The 17,327-nt window shown below is 31.7% G+C and overlaps 1 protein-coding gene across 1 annotated transcript; it reads left to right on the top strand.

The window, feature by feature from the left end:
• The first annotated feature begins 972 nt into the window (after window positions 1-972).
• LOC145135662 (inositol diphosphatase DSP3-like) lies at window positions 973-2,585 on the top strand. Its single transcript, XM_079069916.1, has 5 exons — window positions 973-1,391; window positions 1,483-1,576; window positions 1,724-1,781; window positions 2,044-2,087; window positions 2,176-2,585. The coding sequence occupies exons 1-5, from the start codon at window positions 1,171-1,173 to the stop codon at window positions 2,431-2,433; spliced, it is 675 nt and encodes a 224-aa protein (XP_078926042.1). The 5' UTR covers window positions 973-1,170; the 3' UTR covers window positions 2,434-2,585.
• Window positions 2,586-17,327: the final 14,742 nt, after the last annotated feature.

Raw genomic sequence — 17,327 nt, 5'->3', positions numbered from 1 at the left:
GACCCAAGAGAGACACACATCGACCCGCCTGTTACCTTGATTAACGAAGACTTGGAAGTGAAGCTACAATTTTAGTATTAGTTGTACGTGATGTTTATGCATGCATTAGTTTAGGACCCACTAGTTTATAAGAATAAATATTCACCATGTTTTAGTTAGTTCCTAGTTTTGTGGAAGCACGGTAGCTCACTTTCATTATTTTAGTTTATAATTTGCTTTTGAATGGATTATCACAAAATTGTCCCAATCTCTTCGTGAAAAATTCCGTGACATTGACCCCCTCGAACAAAGTCTTATCATGATTAAATATATACACAATAAAAATTAGTTATTACATTTGTACAAGCTATTTCACCCAAAAATTCAAATAAAAAATGATATAACATGTCACATCAAATGGTACCGAGTAAATCCATAGATGCCGGTTAAAATGATATTTTTCGACCAAATATATTCATTATTTGTACAATGTATAACAATGAATAACTAAATACATGCAAAACTCAAAAAAAATTTACACCCTCAAGTCATTATACATTTTTATATTTTTCACATAAAAATCCATCAAACGATTTTTGTATGATTTAGTTCATCATTATTTAAATACTTGAAAACTAGCTGTTGTTAAAAAAAAAAAAATCGTGTTACTTTTATGCATGTAAACATGATTTTTTTTACTATAACGTGTTTTAAGAAAATATATATTTATTTTTTTATTTTTATTGTTCTAGAATGACATGACAAATCTTTTTTTGTCAAACAAGTCATAGATATTTCCAAGTTTTGAATGTGTTGAGATCAAGTCAAAACCTATGGGCGTGGCCACCAGAGTCCTCCTTAAATTCAACATACAACATCACATGCACGACATACAACATCAATTACAACGTACAACAAATACAGCATAAAGTACAGTTCTGTAAAGCACAATACGTCCACGCCACCCTATCTGGGCGAGATAGAATCCTAACGAACCGTTCTCTTGAATCACAAACTCATAAGATGATTTCCAAAAATTTGTAATTTAAAAAGGAAACAAAACCTAAACTTATATTTTTGGGGGGGTAAGAGAGACGGGGTCGATGCACGTTTCCTTCAATCTTTACACCCCCAATCGCAATCATGCGTTGATTCATATTATCTTTTTTTCCCCTTGATTCAACGAAATTAATGATGGGTTTGAATTTGATGAACATGGAGTGTGGTGGCGCGAATGAAACGACGGAGAACGACGGTTGCGGCGGCGACGGTGATGATGCTGGTGCTTGTGCAGGGGAACCTTTCGTTCCACCTATTAATTTTGCTAATGTTGAAGATCGAGTATACAGATCTGGATTCCCTCAACCTTCGAATCTCCCCTTTCTCGAGACCCTACAGCTTCGATCCATCATGTAGGTTTTTCCGCTTTTTGATTCAATTACCATGTTTATCGTTTCAATTTTGGTTCAATTAATGATCAATCTGTTTTTTTTATGGGTGTAGATATTTGTGCCCCGAACCCTATCCTACAGAAAATTTAGAATTCCTAAAAGCTCATAATATTCGACTCTTTCAATTTGGAATTGATGGCACCAGGGTAATTTCTCTAATCTCTTCTCTTCTCCCCTTCTTCTCAATTTTCAATTTCATTCTTCATTGATTCTGATACAAATTTGTGATTTCGATTAAAGATCGTTATACAATATCTTCTAATATTTATTTTTTGTATGATTTAAACACGCAGGAGCCTTCCGTAGACGTTCTTACTAACATTATCACAGAGGCTCTCAAAGTTTTAATCGGTATCCAATCATGAACCCAAACAATCTACTACAATCGTTAATTTCTAGATAAAATTACACAAATGGTCCTTGTGGTTTGTAGAAAATACAACTCCATATCATTTTGAGGAATTTTTAACATTACTAGTCCTTTTCATCAAAAGGACTTGCAGTGGTATTTTCTACCAACCAAAAGGACCATTTGTGTAATTTTGTCTAAATTCTATACAAAAAAAAAAAAAAATACCAATCTTGTAAATTACTTGCATGTTTTCTTTTGCAGATGTGAGAATCCATCCTGTTCTAATACATTGCAAACGAGGAAAGGTATGCAATAAATAGCAATGCACTTTGATTTTCATTTATTCATGTATAAATGAATATAAAAATAATAATGATTGTATTATGATGACAGCATCGGACAGGGTGTCTTGTGGGGTCCCTACGAAAGGTGCAGAACTGGTGTTTATCATCGGTAATGGATGAGTACAAGGTTTATGCAGGCATAAAATCAAGAGACACAGATTTGAAATTCTTGGAGACATATGACGTGTCATATTTAAGACAATGTCTTCAAAGTGTTATATACCAGTACCATGGATATGGTTCCAAGAAACGAAGGTTGTTGTCTGGAGAAGATGTGCGACATAAATCGAGGATAACTTCTATATAGGTTGATCATCTTTTTTGGAATGGTTTTATTTTTATTTTTATTTTGGTTTTGGGGGGTGAAGATGATGTGTTGTTTAATGATAGTTTCGTTTGAATATTATTATACCATACAACCATTGATTTATGTTAAAACATGAGTGAATTCATCATGAAGGGAATCAATTGCATTGTTCTAGTTTTGGGGAAAGGGAAAAATGAGCGTGTGATTTTGGAAGAAGAATATGGAAAAATGCAACTGTGAATGAGAAAATTCGACTGTAAATATTATGAAATAACAGTTTCGTTGCATTATTGTAAATTGCTAAATTATACGAGTGATATTCATAACATGTAGAACATGAAATACTATAGCATTATGGAAACTTCTCTTGGACAAGTTCATTCCTTTAACTTATCAAAAAAATTAAACATTTATAGTTGCTTCCTTTATAACTTCTTTAGCTATCTCATTTAAACAAATGGAGGCCACATCATCGATGCAACTGCTTCGGGGGTTTACAACCGGGTAAACCAAGGTTTTTTTAAACATTACATGGTTTTGCGTCTATTTTTTTTTAGTTAAGGGGATGGATTTTTCATAAAAGATATCAATGTATACAAGCAGATCCAAGCCAATTTGAGGCCCTTAGAGTAAAAATAATTAGTAAAGGATGACATCTTTTTTGTTTATGTTTTTTAAATGTGTCTCTTGTTATAATTTGTCCATAGATTGCTTTCGTAATAGTATTGTTATTCGGTTTTTATTTATTTTTTCCTTTTCTCACTATTAGATAAATACTTTCTACTTCTAGGCAATATGTTATTATTTGTTATTTTAATCTTATAGAACAATGCCAATTATATAAAAAAGAAAAGTAAAAAAATGAAAACACCTAGATGTGAAAATTGTGATGTCGAATCGTTTTCCAACGACAAGGATAAAAATTTCTAAATCGTTTTCCATGCTCCAACAACAAAGATTTCAATACTTGTGATGTTGAGGCTTCAAATTATTTACATAAAGTAAAAAAGAAAACACATAAATTAACTTTTTGTTAGACAACTAACATCAAAGAGAAAAACAATGACGAAATTTACACGAACTACAATAACACGAGTCATAAATCAAATTAACATAAATCATAAATCATAAATCAATATCAGTTGGCTAGTTAACAAAATTTGATGAAAATGTCAAACAGAGAGTTACTTGTCCGAGTGGACTTTCCTCTTAGGTTAAATCTACATAAAATCTCTTCTTTGGACGCAAGCAACAACGATTTGGAGAAGAAAGATTTTGAGAATTCATTCGAAATATCTTTTTGGTATTTTTTTTAGTTTAATTAACACATTACAGTTGTTGAATTACACTTTGATTGTTCCTTTATCTAGCATCAAACGACTAAAAACCTTATTTTTCCGGTTTCTTGTAGACACTCATTTATGTGTGGTTGAATTCGTAGGATTGATGTTTTGACTTGTTTTTAATCTAGTAATATATGTTTTGTTTGATTTGAACACTTAATTTCTTTTACTTTGTTAATGCTTGGTCACTTGAATTAGGTTTATTATAATAAAGTTTTTTTGTTCATGATGGACAAATTTCAATATAACACATAAGAACCAATCGAATGCTAGCATGTCGTGTCTTCTATAAAGGCTTAACACATAAGGCGTTTCATGAACTAACTCATTTTATGAGCGTTATTATAAATGATACATTGGTTTAGTGAGAGTCTTTAGGTACTATGTGTTTTATATTCAGACTTTGTGTAGCAAAATTCTGCAAAATAAAGTTATGGTATTTATATCATTGTCCTAACTCACATGAAAATTGAAATATACTTATGATTCATAAAGAACTGGCTTTGATAAAGACTATCGTTTGACCAATTAAAAATTGACATGTATAAGGTTACGTTGCACACCATTTTTAATCCACTTTTGATCTATGTCATCAAGTGTATATGTATGGTGATCATTGTAAATTATTCATCATTCAAATATATGATTAAAATTGTGTTGGTTTGATATCGATGCATAAGATCGACATTAATATTGTTCTAAAGAAAACAAAGTGAACATGAACCTAAAGAATATGTAATACATTTTAATAATATAATATCAAAGTAGGAGTTATTAGTAATTGCTAACTATTAATACAATATATTAGAAACTAGCAGTCTATTAAGTGAGCATTATATACTTATAAGTTACATATATGTCTATTTAATGAAATTAAATTGATACCATTGTTAAAGCTTAATGAGGACTCTAAACCAATGTGTATAATAAAGATGGTCCCCACCATAAAAACACACATATATCTTGTACAATCTTTGATCCCCAACATCAAAGGATCTTAGAAGAAATACTAAGGTCTTTTTTGATAAATACCATTACACACCAATTATATTTTGTCGTCAAAGTTCTACACCAAAACGACATGGTCAGTGGATGAAGGTATGAATTTATTTTCATCATGGTGATTCAATAATATAATTCAATTTATGGTTTATAGAATTTTGCTAGCGGGTAATTGTAAAAAATGTTGTTGATATGCCCAAGGGTGATGAAAATATTATGTGCGAGTGGGGGTTATTTATGGGCAGGGTGGTTGGATTTTTGAGCGGAGTACGTCATCTACAGAAAAAGGAAGGTGGCTTAGAAGGCATGTACCAGGACTAGGTTTGTATAGAAATAGGAAAAGGTGGGATTGGTTTAGAGTAGAGATGCACAAACACGTTTTAAACCGGTTTCGGTTGAAAAAAACGGTTATAGAAAAATCGGTTTCCATTATAATTGGTTTGGTTTTTTCGGTATTTTTGGAAGTGGATTTTTTTACAAAAAATCGGTCTTTTTCGTTTTAGAAACTACCTCACAGTTTAGAAAAGCCTGTTCTTTTTGTGCTGTTGTGCACCTCTAGTTTATAGTTTCACATGGTCAGTTTGGGATATTTATGGGATTTAAGGTTTCTTAGTTTTCAATGGTTTGGAATGTACTTACTTTATTTCATGTGGAATCATGTAGCTAGGATTAAAAAATTGGCAAACAATTAGGATTCTTGGAGTAGACGTGAGGTTGTAGGGGGTTTGCATGTGTGGTTTAGAAATGGGATTAATTTTTTTTTTTTTACGGACTATCCCTTATGCATGGGTTTTCTTTTATTATTTTTATTATTTCTAGGTTATTTCCAATAAATTGAATTTTTAAGAGTTCAATTGATTGCCATATAAATATTCCACTAAGGCTGTAGGGACTAGGGACTAGGGAGTGGTCACAGCCAACTCAACGGCACGTAGATATTTAGCATTTTACAACCAACCCACTAGGTTGTGTAAATGGTGTTCACCGGCAGGGGTGACAACTCTCGACCCAACCCGTAACCCGACATCGACCCAACCCGAAAATAGACGGGTTTGGATTGAGATTTTTGACCCTCCAACCCGTCAACCCGCCAACTCACCAACCCGTTTATTTCATGGGTTGGGTTGGGTTATCTGTTTGGGTTCGCGGGTCAACCCGTCAACCCGTATATATATATATATATATATATATATATATATATATATATATATATATATATATATATATATATATATAATTATTAATTAAATTTGATTTCATCCGTATTCGTAATATTCTGTATCATTGTATTCCTTCCGTATTCCAATGTGAATAATCTGCATTTGCGGTTCGTTAATCATAAAAAGAAAAAATACATGTCGTTATTTCACGAGTCACGAACGAAGAACACATCGACCTTCTATGAATGTTTTCATTTTTCATTTTTATTTGGATGTATTGACTTTATGAATTTATGTTGAAAACCTTTTTTTTATGTTAATTACTTTAATCATTTTATGAATTTATGTTGAAAAAACCTCATTTTTTAAAATGTGTTGTTTATTTATTAAACGGGTTATATGGGTTGGGTTTGACACATTAACTTGTGAACTCGCGAACCCATATACTTAAATGAGTTATATGGGTTGGGTTGGGTTGATGTTTCCAACCCACCAACTCGTGACCCGCCAACCCGTCAACCCATATATTATATGAGTTGGGTTGAGTTTATATTTTCTGACCTGCCAACCCACCAACCCGTGACCCACCAACCCGAACCCAACCCAATTGCCAAGCCTATTCACCGGTGAGTTGGTAGTGAAGGGCAAAAAGGAGGAGAGAGAAGGAGAGAAAATAGAAAATATCATAACCATTAGCCAATCACCTTACTCGTCTTCATGCATCTTGACAACCTTTCCACCTACTCAAAAACGGTGTTCATGCATGGGTTGGCTTTCCATGTAGGATCTCACACGTGAATTAACCCCCACTATGGATAGTCTAACTACATCATTTTATCTATTAAACCTTATTGTTTTATGAATCTACCCTAATAAATGAAAATGATTTTGCCACATGTCCTCTTCTAATGCATTATGCCACATGGTTTTTTCTGGTTATTTTTATTTTATCATTTTCTACTTGGCAATTTCTGCCTTTTTTTCTTTTCTTAGTATTGGAAACCATAGTTGACTGAATCTCAATATAGGTAACTTATGTTATATATGTTACATATTGATTATATTAAAATCTCAGAATAATTGCTATACAAACTTACATTTCCTTCCTTTTTAAATCCATCATATTATTTATCTATTTCTCGAATCCGCAGCTAATCTTTGATAAGAATTCCAAATTTATACACTATCGAATGAATGGAATTCAAACTGTGATATCAATCATGCTATTTTGTTGTTGTTCAAAGCTTTACTCTGCATAATCAAAATCGATTACACCATCATCTACACAAGGTTATAAAATCATTCTGATTTAATGATGACCTTTTTTGCAAAGCAGTTCATTCTGATTTGGTTCTATTTTGATGCTTCGTCCCTATTGACAGAAAAGTTTAACTGGTGTGGTAATCATGTCACTAAATTAACTTCTTATGTGCTTGCCATACATACATGACAACTCTGCCCCTGCCCTTAAACATATGTGGTTGCTAATATGAACTATAGTTGGTGAAATTCATAGAGACTAACAGTAATCCCAGTAATCCCTTAAGTAATCTGAAAGATCGAAAAAAATATGATGTCCTTGGTTAAGTTCAGTTGATTTGTTTGTTTTATGAAAGTTGAATTTTGCAATTTTTACTTCCACATTTATACCCTTTTGGTCATATATTTTTGAGTTTGTTTCGATTGTAAATCAGTTGAAAGAGAAGTTGGTGTATATTGTGATTGATTTTGACCAATAACTGCAAAAATCTAATACTTGCTCTACTGTGGACAAGAGCTTTGAGTTGCTCGAATGGCATGTTTTATACTATTGGGAATAACGTTTCAGTTGCCTAAATGTTTTGTTCCAACAATTGATGATTAGAATGGAAGGCGTTGGGATTCATGATATGACTATAATTCGTGATTCTTTGGTGCCCCAGTTACCCAAATCATGGTTCTCTTACTGTTATACAAATTTTCCTTGCTTAGTCCGAAATTTGACCATTTTCCCCCTAATATTTCATCATATATGCTGCGTTTTTTCTGTTGATCAGGTTCTTATACTTAGAATTAAATAGGTTGTGGATATCATTAAAAAACAAAAGCATGTAAAAAATTGAGGAAAATGATAATTCTTCTTGCAATTTATATCAACGTACTATTTTAAAAGGGCATTTTTAAATGTAACATTCAAGAATTTAGTAAACTGACCAAACTTTGGTCATAATGGGACTGTTATTATCTTTCTATTGATATTATGTTAGATCTTAATAAATAGACGATGAAATTAAGATCCTATAATTTTTTATGAACTATTTAAAAATATGTCTCGGGAGAGAAGATGGATTAGCGAAACCAAATTCAACAATAAATGGTTCAAGTAAGAATGTTTCCTTGAGATATATTAAGAAAAGAAGTCATTATTTTGATCTCGCAACAGGTTTGTTTCATTGTTTTAATATTGTTTTTGGTTCTGGATGTGACTAGATCTTCAAATCTTGGAGCATTTTGTCTGTATCAAGTGTTATGGAGTACATAGAAGCCTCATAATGCATATATCGAAGGTATAGTTTAACCTCATTTATAATATTAATATATAAATATGTAGACTTTATGCATTTTGCAACAAAGTGATTTCTAAAGATTTGAATATGATTTTTAGTATTTATTAATGCAGATAAACTAATTGTTAATATAAAGGATTAGACATCATGTCGTTTCAGTGGCATAGAAAAAAAATAGAATTTACTAGCTATAATATTGAGGTTCTTGATTATGAATGAATGTTCTTATGGAGATTAACCATGGAAACATGATACAATATTTGTTTATTGGAATAGTTTGGGTTTGATTGTGGAAATGTTTGGATTTCAATGGCAGATTTGTCCAAAAAATGATAGTATAGTTATATAAATAGAAGAAATGAATAATCTGGAGCATGGGAGGTTTTTTTGAAGGAAGGGGTATTTTGGGAATAAGAGAAAAGTGCAGGAAAAACATGTGTAAAAATCATAATATTAATTTTTTTTTTCAGAAGCCTTATTTCATGTTTACAATGTTGATGTTGAAAGCAAATACACTGATATACATGTGATTCATATAAGCTACATGTTTGTCATATTATGTCTTTCTTATTTTAATAGTTAACACTAGCTGGATTTTTCACCATAGTGAATTATTGCATCCTACTAAAGCATCAAAGCATATTTTTTTCAATAAAGCAACATTATGAAATTTTGTGTAAACAATTCTTTGTGCTAAATGCAACAAATGTTACAGAATCATACTTTAAGTGCAAGTAAGTTGTTATGATAAACAAATAAATAGAAGTAAGTTATTATTCTTGCTTTTAACTCTTTAAGTTCGTTATTTGACATTATGTGAATAACTTGATTTTTTATTCTTTTTGAATCGTTGTATATTAAGTCTTTCCAATTTCTGACTATGTTCCTATTTAGGCTTGTTGTAATCAGGGGGAAATGGGAATTGGAGTGCACTTTTATTTTGTTTATTATTATAGCCTCAAATGTTTTGCTTCATTTAAATTTTATAGCATCATATTACTATATAAAGATAAATATTTGGAAATGTATTATAATTTAAATTAACAATTATATGTTAATAGTTTTCTTATTAATATAGATTCAATTATTTATTCATTGTTTTCTTTGTACTTATTTTGAATTTTCAACTTAAAAAGAAATACTTAATATTTACATTTTTATATATAACTTTTTTTTAATCAACCAGTGTAATACACCTAGCTTGGTGGTTAAGGTCTGGCCTTTATTTCTCCACGACATAAGTTCGATCCTTGGTGAAGCAATTTATTCTAATGTGCCTTGAAATCTTCATTTTTACTTACAATATGATTTATATTTATTTATGCATATTAATAAATAAATAATATATATTTATATAAGAAGATAGAAAGGGTTGACCATGAGATTTTGGAGGTTCTATGCAGATTAGTAAAAATAGACCTCAAAACATGAAAAGAGTCTAAAAAGTTGAGAAAAACAATTTTAATTTTTAATTTTATATTGTAACGTAAGTTAAAATTCATTCAAAATAATACAATAATAAATTTTTTTTTGATTCTACTTAAAAAGTGTCATCATTCTAGTATTTGCTGAAACATAATTTTCAATTACTTCTTGATAAATAATTTTATCAAAAAAATTCTCTCAATTGTAATCAACGTAAATCGATTAAGCCGTTCTTGTGTCATTGTAGATCGTAAGTAAGACTTCAATATCTTCAATTTGGAAAAACGTACTTCTATAGATGCAACAGTAACATGAACAATTAGTAAAATTCTATATGCAATAGATGTATTAGGAAAACAATCAATATATTTTAAAAAGTTTAGAATATCCATTGTTGTCATTTTTTCTTTAGGTAAAACATGTAGAAGTAATTCCAATTCAACATATAAATCATTTCCATCAATTCTGATTGTTCATCTTGCTTAAGTGAAGTTTCAAGAGACTTACAACATGACTTTAAGCTCATATCATCTAATGAACTTCATTTTTCAGAATTAAATAAAAACCCAAAAATATTATCATATTGTTAATATTGTTCAAACCTTGTAGTTAGAGAAGAAATTGCTTCATCAACAGTGTATAGAAAATATTTTACCCTAAAAACTCTTGTGGGAATTTGAAACACTAAAAGACGTATCATTTGAAGTCTCATCAAAATGTTTTTTTTATTTTAGTTTCATGCTTTTGAGAAAACATTAGTTTAATGTTCATTTCCAAGGCAATTTATTTTGCAATTTGTAAAGCATTTGAAAATCCAATTTTCAAAGACTAGAAGACGTATCATTTGAAGTCTCATCAAAATGTTTTTTATTTTAATTTCACATTTTTGAGAAAACATTAGTTTAATGTTAATTTCCAAGGCAATTTCTTTTGCAATTTGCAAAGCATTTAAAAATCCAATTTCTCTATATCCTTTAAAAAAAAGTCCTTTTATTTTTTTCCATTGCAACAATCATATCTATTGATTGCAATTATTTGCTAACTAAATTAATAGTATTTCAGATTCACCGTGGTTTGTGACAGGTGACGTGGATGGATTAGAGAATTATTGATATATGCTAGGGATTCAGTCTTAGTGAATGGATCGCCTACTAATGAATTTCAGATTGACCGTGTATTGCAACAGGGAGATCCTCTTTCTTATTTTCTCTTTATTTTCGCTATGGAGAGGTTACATCTTTCTCTGATTAGGGCTCGTTCGAATAATGTTTTTAAGGGAATTTCTATTTTAGGAATTGAGATTTCTCATCTTTTCTATGAGGATGATGTCATGCTAGTTTAAACATGGGATCCTGAGAATGTGAACCGTATCATTCACATTCTTAGATGTTTTACATGGCTTAGGGTTGAAAATCAATTTGCTTAAAAGCAAATTGATTGGAATGGTTTTTCACTTTACCCATATTTCTACTGTTGCTGATAAGATTGGTTGTGATGTGGCTGAAATTCCATTTATTCATCTTGATGTTCCGGTGGGTCAGAATATGACTCGTGTTTCTGTTTGGACTTCTGTATCTGATCGGTTTTAGACTAGAATCTCGGGTTGGGAGGCTAAATGCCTTTCTGTTGGAGGACGACTTACTTTGGTGAAGTACGTATTGGGGTCGTTAGGCAGTTACTTGATGTCGATCTTCCTTACTCCTATTTCGGTTTTGACCTCTTTAGAGGCATTGAGGGCGAGACTTTTTTGGGGTGCAGATCTGGATGAGAGACGTATGCATTAGGTTAGATGAGACATATTTTCAGTGGCTAAGTATGTAACATCCCCAAATTCATGACCAAAAATTTCGTTTTAAATCATTAAGTAAAACCATATTTATCAAATCCTTTCATCAAAACATAGTCAAATATCTCAACACATTATAATCAGAGTATCATATCAAAACATCAGAGTAAAACATCCCAGGATAAAATATCTTGGTGTGTGTCATACAGTCATCCCGAGCCCTTCCCTCTGCTACTAGAAGTACCTGAAACCAAAACTGAAAACCGTAAGCACGAAGCTTAGTGAGTTCCCCGTACTACCACATACCATACATGTAACCACATATACTGGGCCCTTGTCCCTACATCGGGCCCCGCCCAACATCAGACTTTATCTGGCATCGGACCCCGCTTGGCATCAGGCACCGCCTGGCATCGAGCCCCACTCGGTGTACATATCTGTTTCTCTTAGGCCCCGCCCGCTATACATATTCAACAATATCACATAATCACACTAGCACATAAAGAAACATACTCTAGATGTATTTCCTATCCTAAGGCCTCGCCTAACTTGGGCGCCGCCACTGTCCTGCTACTGATGAGTCATGGAACCCCGTCTACACTCTTGCTGATAGTGAGATACTGGCCCCCGCCCACACTCACGTCTTTCCTATTATGGGCCCCGCCCCTACTCATCTATGAATGAGATATGGAACCCCGTCCATACTCAGCTAGTGATGAGATACGGGACCTCGCCCACACTCACCTCCCTACCAGGCACATACAAGTATCACACAGACAACAAGTATAATCTAACATGTAAACATTTCTCGGGCACCGCCCGCCATCGGACCTTGGTTCGGAATAACATACCATCATACAATGCCTAGGGCTAACCCCCGGGTCTTCCTACCATGCGTAAACTAAATGGGCCGACATTGTGGCCGTAGACCCATGCAAATAGTGAGGAGACTCATCTTGTACTGCTGAAGTCCTGCAGATAATCCTCTGGCTGCTAACTAGCGGATCCCTGAACTGCTGATCTCTTGACTTCCCGAGCTATCATTACCAACATAATACTTAGTCAAAATCCCATATTCCCTTAGATATAATTCATTTCTCAAGACCCCTTCATGGATCAACCTTGGTCAAGGTCAAAGCCCAGTAAAAGTCAAATTCAACACCCCGAGTTGACTCAAGTCGTCGAGTCATCCCCTGACTCGCCGAGTTCCCTTGCTACCTATAGTCGTGACAAAACAAGTCAAGTCGTCGATTCCCTCCTCGGACTCGTCGAGTTCAACCTGGTACAAAATCGGGACAAATCGACTCAACTCGTCGAGTTCCTCTATGGACTCGACGAGTTCCTCAATCTATTTAGGCCATCTTAAAGGATTAAGCCCCTATACTTCAGATCCAAACTTCATACTTCTCATATACCCTGAAAATGTCCTTTTAAGGGTAAAGTTTCCAACTTCACCCGTTAATACCTTCACTTAACGGGTTTAGCTCAAACCCTAACTCCTTAAGACCAAAATCTTAGTCCACAATCCATCATTACTCTAAACCAAGGCATATAAACTGAGATCTAGACTCTAAGTATTGTATCCTTCGTAAAGCTTCTGACTTTTCCTCCCATGCATGGCCTTTTTGAGCTTAAACGGCCAAAATAACCACCTATAGCTTGCATGAGGCTTCAATGGACATAAAGTTTAGCCCTCTATGGCTCTAGATCTGGAAAGATGTACACTTGGGACGTTCAATCCCCAAGGGTTAAGTTTCTTGGACCAAAACCCACTAGAAAAGGTGATAAGAAGATCTAAGTACTCATTGAACAAGGTGAAGACTTTCTTACCCAGAAATGATGAGAAAAGCAAGGTGTTTCTGGATCTACTAGCTTCTTCTTGGATCCCCAAGCTTCTCCTTCTTCCTCAAGCTCCAAAGCACCCAAGATTCACTCAAAAATGGCTCACAAGCTCTCAAAATGGATTAGGGTTTAGGACTTGGAGGCTGGTAATGAGGCTGATAGATGGAGATTAGGATGCTTAAATATGGTGCAAGACCTAGATTTAGGGTTTCCCAAACCCAATCCAACTCGTCAAGTTGGCGTCTAAAAACCTGCGTGCCAATTAGTTCTGTCACACCCCCGAACCAGGACGACGAAAATGTCCGGGGGCGGATGACGTCGTTGTATAGTATCATAACAATTGAATATGAATGAAACATAGCAACCAAACAACATACATTAAGAGATACCAACATACATTGTTTACAAATTGTATTTGTTCATCAATTACACAAAACTGACATAAAGTATGAAATTCCAAAATGCAGCAAATCCAGTTCTTAGGTACCTGCTTACTGGTTTCCTGAGAATACAAGTCATTTGAAAATCGTCAACATTGAATGTTGGTGATTTCATAAGCATATTTGTATGAAAAGTGTTTGGAACATCTTTGTTTGTAATAATTTGTATGACTCCAGAAAATCCGATATTTTCTATGAAAATGGTTTGTAAGTCTCGTTCCAAAACTATGAATATATGCATGCATGTCTTTTGTTTTCTTTTGGTTGTAAATGTAAAGCATTTGTTCCCAGAAAATCCAATATTTTCTTATAAGTAAACTGTAGTCTTAAACCCTAAGACCAGAAGTGTAAGTGACTGTATACTGAAAAATGATATGCAGTTTTATATTTTAATAAAACCTGTGAAGTATAAGCTTCCCGTAAATCGAGATAATATTGTTAATCCCTAAGTGAGTTCTTATAACCATGCTTGATATGACTGTTATGCCTGAACGACGTTCTTCAGGCGTCGGAATTGGTAGAATTTTGTCACCCTAGACTTGTCGGTCTAACTGTAGCGAACAACTGAGGTGTGGGGTTGTCAATCCCATATAGATCTATACACAACGGTCTCGCTCTCCCTCCAGGAGATGCTGGTTATAAAGCAGGACTTAGAATGTATGCTAGGTAGGTACGGTGAAGACAGTGTCTCACTAGAGCCTTAACGGATTTACGCAAACTTTGACTCCCATTATTGAATAATGAAAATAACATTACTAGCGTGTATTTATGACTGAAGTTTTATGACAAGCGTTTTACAGCCTTTATGACATATAGCTTATTACTTATGCTTTAAAAGCTTTATGATAGGCAGATTATGACACGCAAATTTTTCTGTCATAGATTCTGTTTGTATACCATTTTTTTGTTAAATTATTTATAATACATTTTATAAATAATAATTTGTGAACATGTAAGATTTGTAACATATGTTGTGAAAATAGCATAATATCTTAGGTTTTAAGCCATCAAAATAGTAACAACATAGTTACGGCAATTTTACTAATAAGAATTAATTTTATCAAAATAATCAAACATTGTAGTTTGTTTAACACACCATAATAAGTATGAAAATTTTGTAATACAAAATATTCTATTTGGTTGTGAGTCTAATAAGTCACGGTTATCACAAACACATATAATGACCTTGAAATTTATTATATTCAAATATTTGTAAAAGTATAAGAGTTGAAAATGTATAAGGGGATATCTCCAGAAAAGTCTCAATATTTTGGGCAAATCTTTAATAAAGTCCTAAATTTTATTTTTTGAATAAAAAAGTCCTGACATTTTCACCTTTTGAATAAAAAAGCCCAAGAAACCGGCTAATTTATTCACTTTAGCCATTTTGACCTCTTCAGCAGGTCATGGGACCAAATTGTTAATTTTTCGAAAATAATGAGAGTTTTTTTTGCAGATTTTGTCAAAATTTTTATATAATGTATAAACATATTTTTTTTACATATCTATATCTATTTTTGCGTATTTTTGTATTTTTTTTATGTTTTTATATGTACATATTTACGTATTTTTATGTATTTTAAATGTATAAACGTATTTTTTTAATTATTTATATGTATTTTTAACCATTTTACATATTTTTTATGTATTTTTATGTGTTATTTTTTATGTATTATGTATTTTTATATATTTTTACGTATTTATGTATTTTTTAAGCTTTTTATATAGATATTTATGTATTTTAGATGTATAAACGTATTTTTTACGTATTTATATCTATTTTTAAGTATTTTACATATTTTTTATGTATTACGTATCTATGTATTTTTTAAAAGTTTTTTATATAGATGTCTTTGTATATTTATGTATTTTAAATGTATAAACATATTGTTTTACGTAACTATATGTATTTTACATATTTTTTGTATGTTTTATGTGTTTTTTTTATGTATTATGTATTTATATATATATTTTTGCGTATTTATGTAATTTTTTTAGTTTTCTTATATAGATGTTTATGTATTTTTATGTATATTAAATGTTTAAGCACGTAAAAATAATACAATTAATCATTTAATATACATAAAAAATACATAAACATCTATATATGAAAACTAAAAAAATACATAACTATGTAAAAATATATATAAATACATAATACATAAAAAAACACATAAAAACACACAAAAAATATGTAAATTACTTTAAAAAATACATATAAATACGTAAAACAATACGTCTATACATTTAAAATACATAAATATAGAAAAACATCTATATAAAACACTTAAAAAATACATAAATACGTAATACATAAAAAATATGTAAAATACTTAAAAATATATATAAATACGTAAAAAATACGTTTATACATTTAAAATACATAAACATCTATATAAAAAGCTTTAAAAAGTACATAAATATGTAAAAAATACATAGAATTACATATAAATACATAATACATAAAAAACACATAAAAATACATAAAAAATATGTAAAATGGTTAAAAATACATATAAATAAGTAAAAAAATACGTTTATATGTTTAAAATACATAAAAATACGTAAATATATACATATAAAAACATAAAAAATACACAAATACGTAAAAATAGATATAGATATGTAAAAAAATATGTTTATACATTATATAAAAATTTTGACGAAATCTGTAAAAAAGTCCCATTATTTTCGAAAAATTAACAATTTGGTCCCATGACCTGCTGAACAGGTCAAGAAGGGCTAAAGTGAATAAATTAGCCGGTTTCTTTGACTTGTTTATTCAAAAGGTGAAAATCTCAGGACTTTTTTATTCAAAAAATAAAATTTAGGACTTTATTAAAAATTTGCCCAAAATATTGGGACTTTTCTGGAGATATCCCAATGTATAAGTCCAAGAGTTAAACATGTTTGAGCACAACACACATATTTTCGCCACTTAGAGTGTACAAACATGACCACAAAACTTTTATAACACAAAGATGTCATCAACATTTACTTAATGTCTTTAACACATGTTAAGAACGTTTTTATTCAAGAACTTGTTCCACTTTCACCCATAACCAACATGCAATTATCAAAGGGTAAACGAGACTTGACTTGTATTCTTCCCCCGAAAAGTATGAAAAACACAAAAAGATGGGGGTATGAAGCTCACCTTGGTATTTTTTGTGTGATAGGAAGAAGAATAAAGAAGTTGTTGAGCCTAACTTTGTGTAGTTTGAAGACCACTCGAGATGGATGATGCTCTAAGAAGCTACACACGAAATGTGTGTGTAAACATGGAGTTCTTAACTTAAATATGTACAAACACTAGAGTTTTAAAAGAAACTTACCAAGTTTATGAGTTT

The sequence above is a fragment of the Lactuca virosa genome, chromosome 9 (genome assembly GCF_052849685.1).
Source record: "Lactuca virosa cultivar CGN04683 chromosome 9, Lactuca_virosa_CGN04683_v6, whole genome shotgun sequence".
NCBI classification, from domain to species: domain Eukaryota; kingdom Viridiplantae; phylum Streptophyta; class Magnoliopsida; order Asterales; family Asteraceae; genus Lactuca; species Lactuca virosa.
This window is presented reverse-complemented; position numbering and strand designations above follow the sequence as displayed.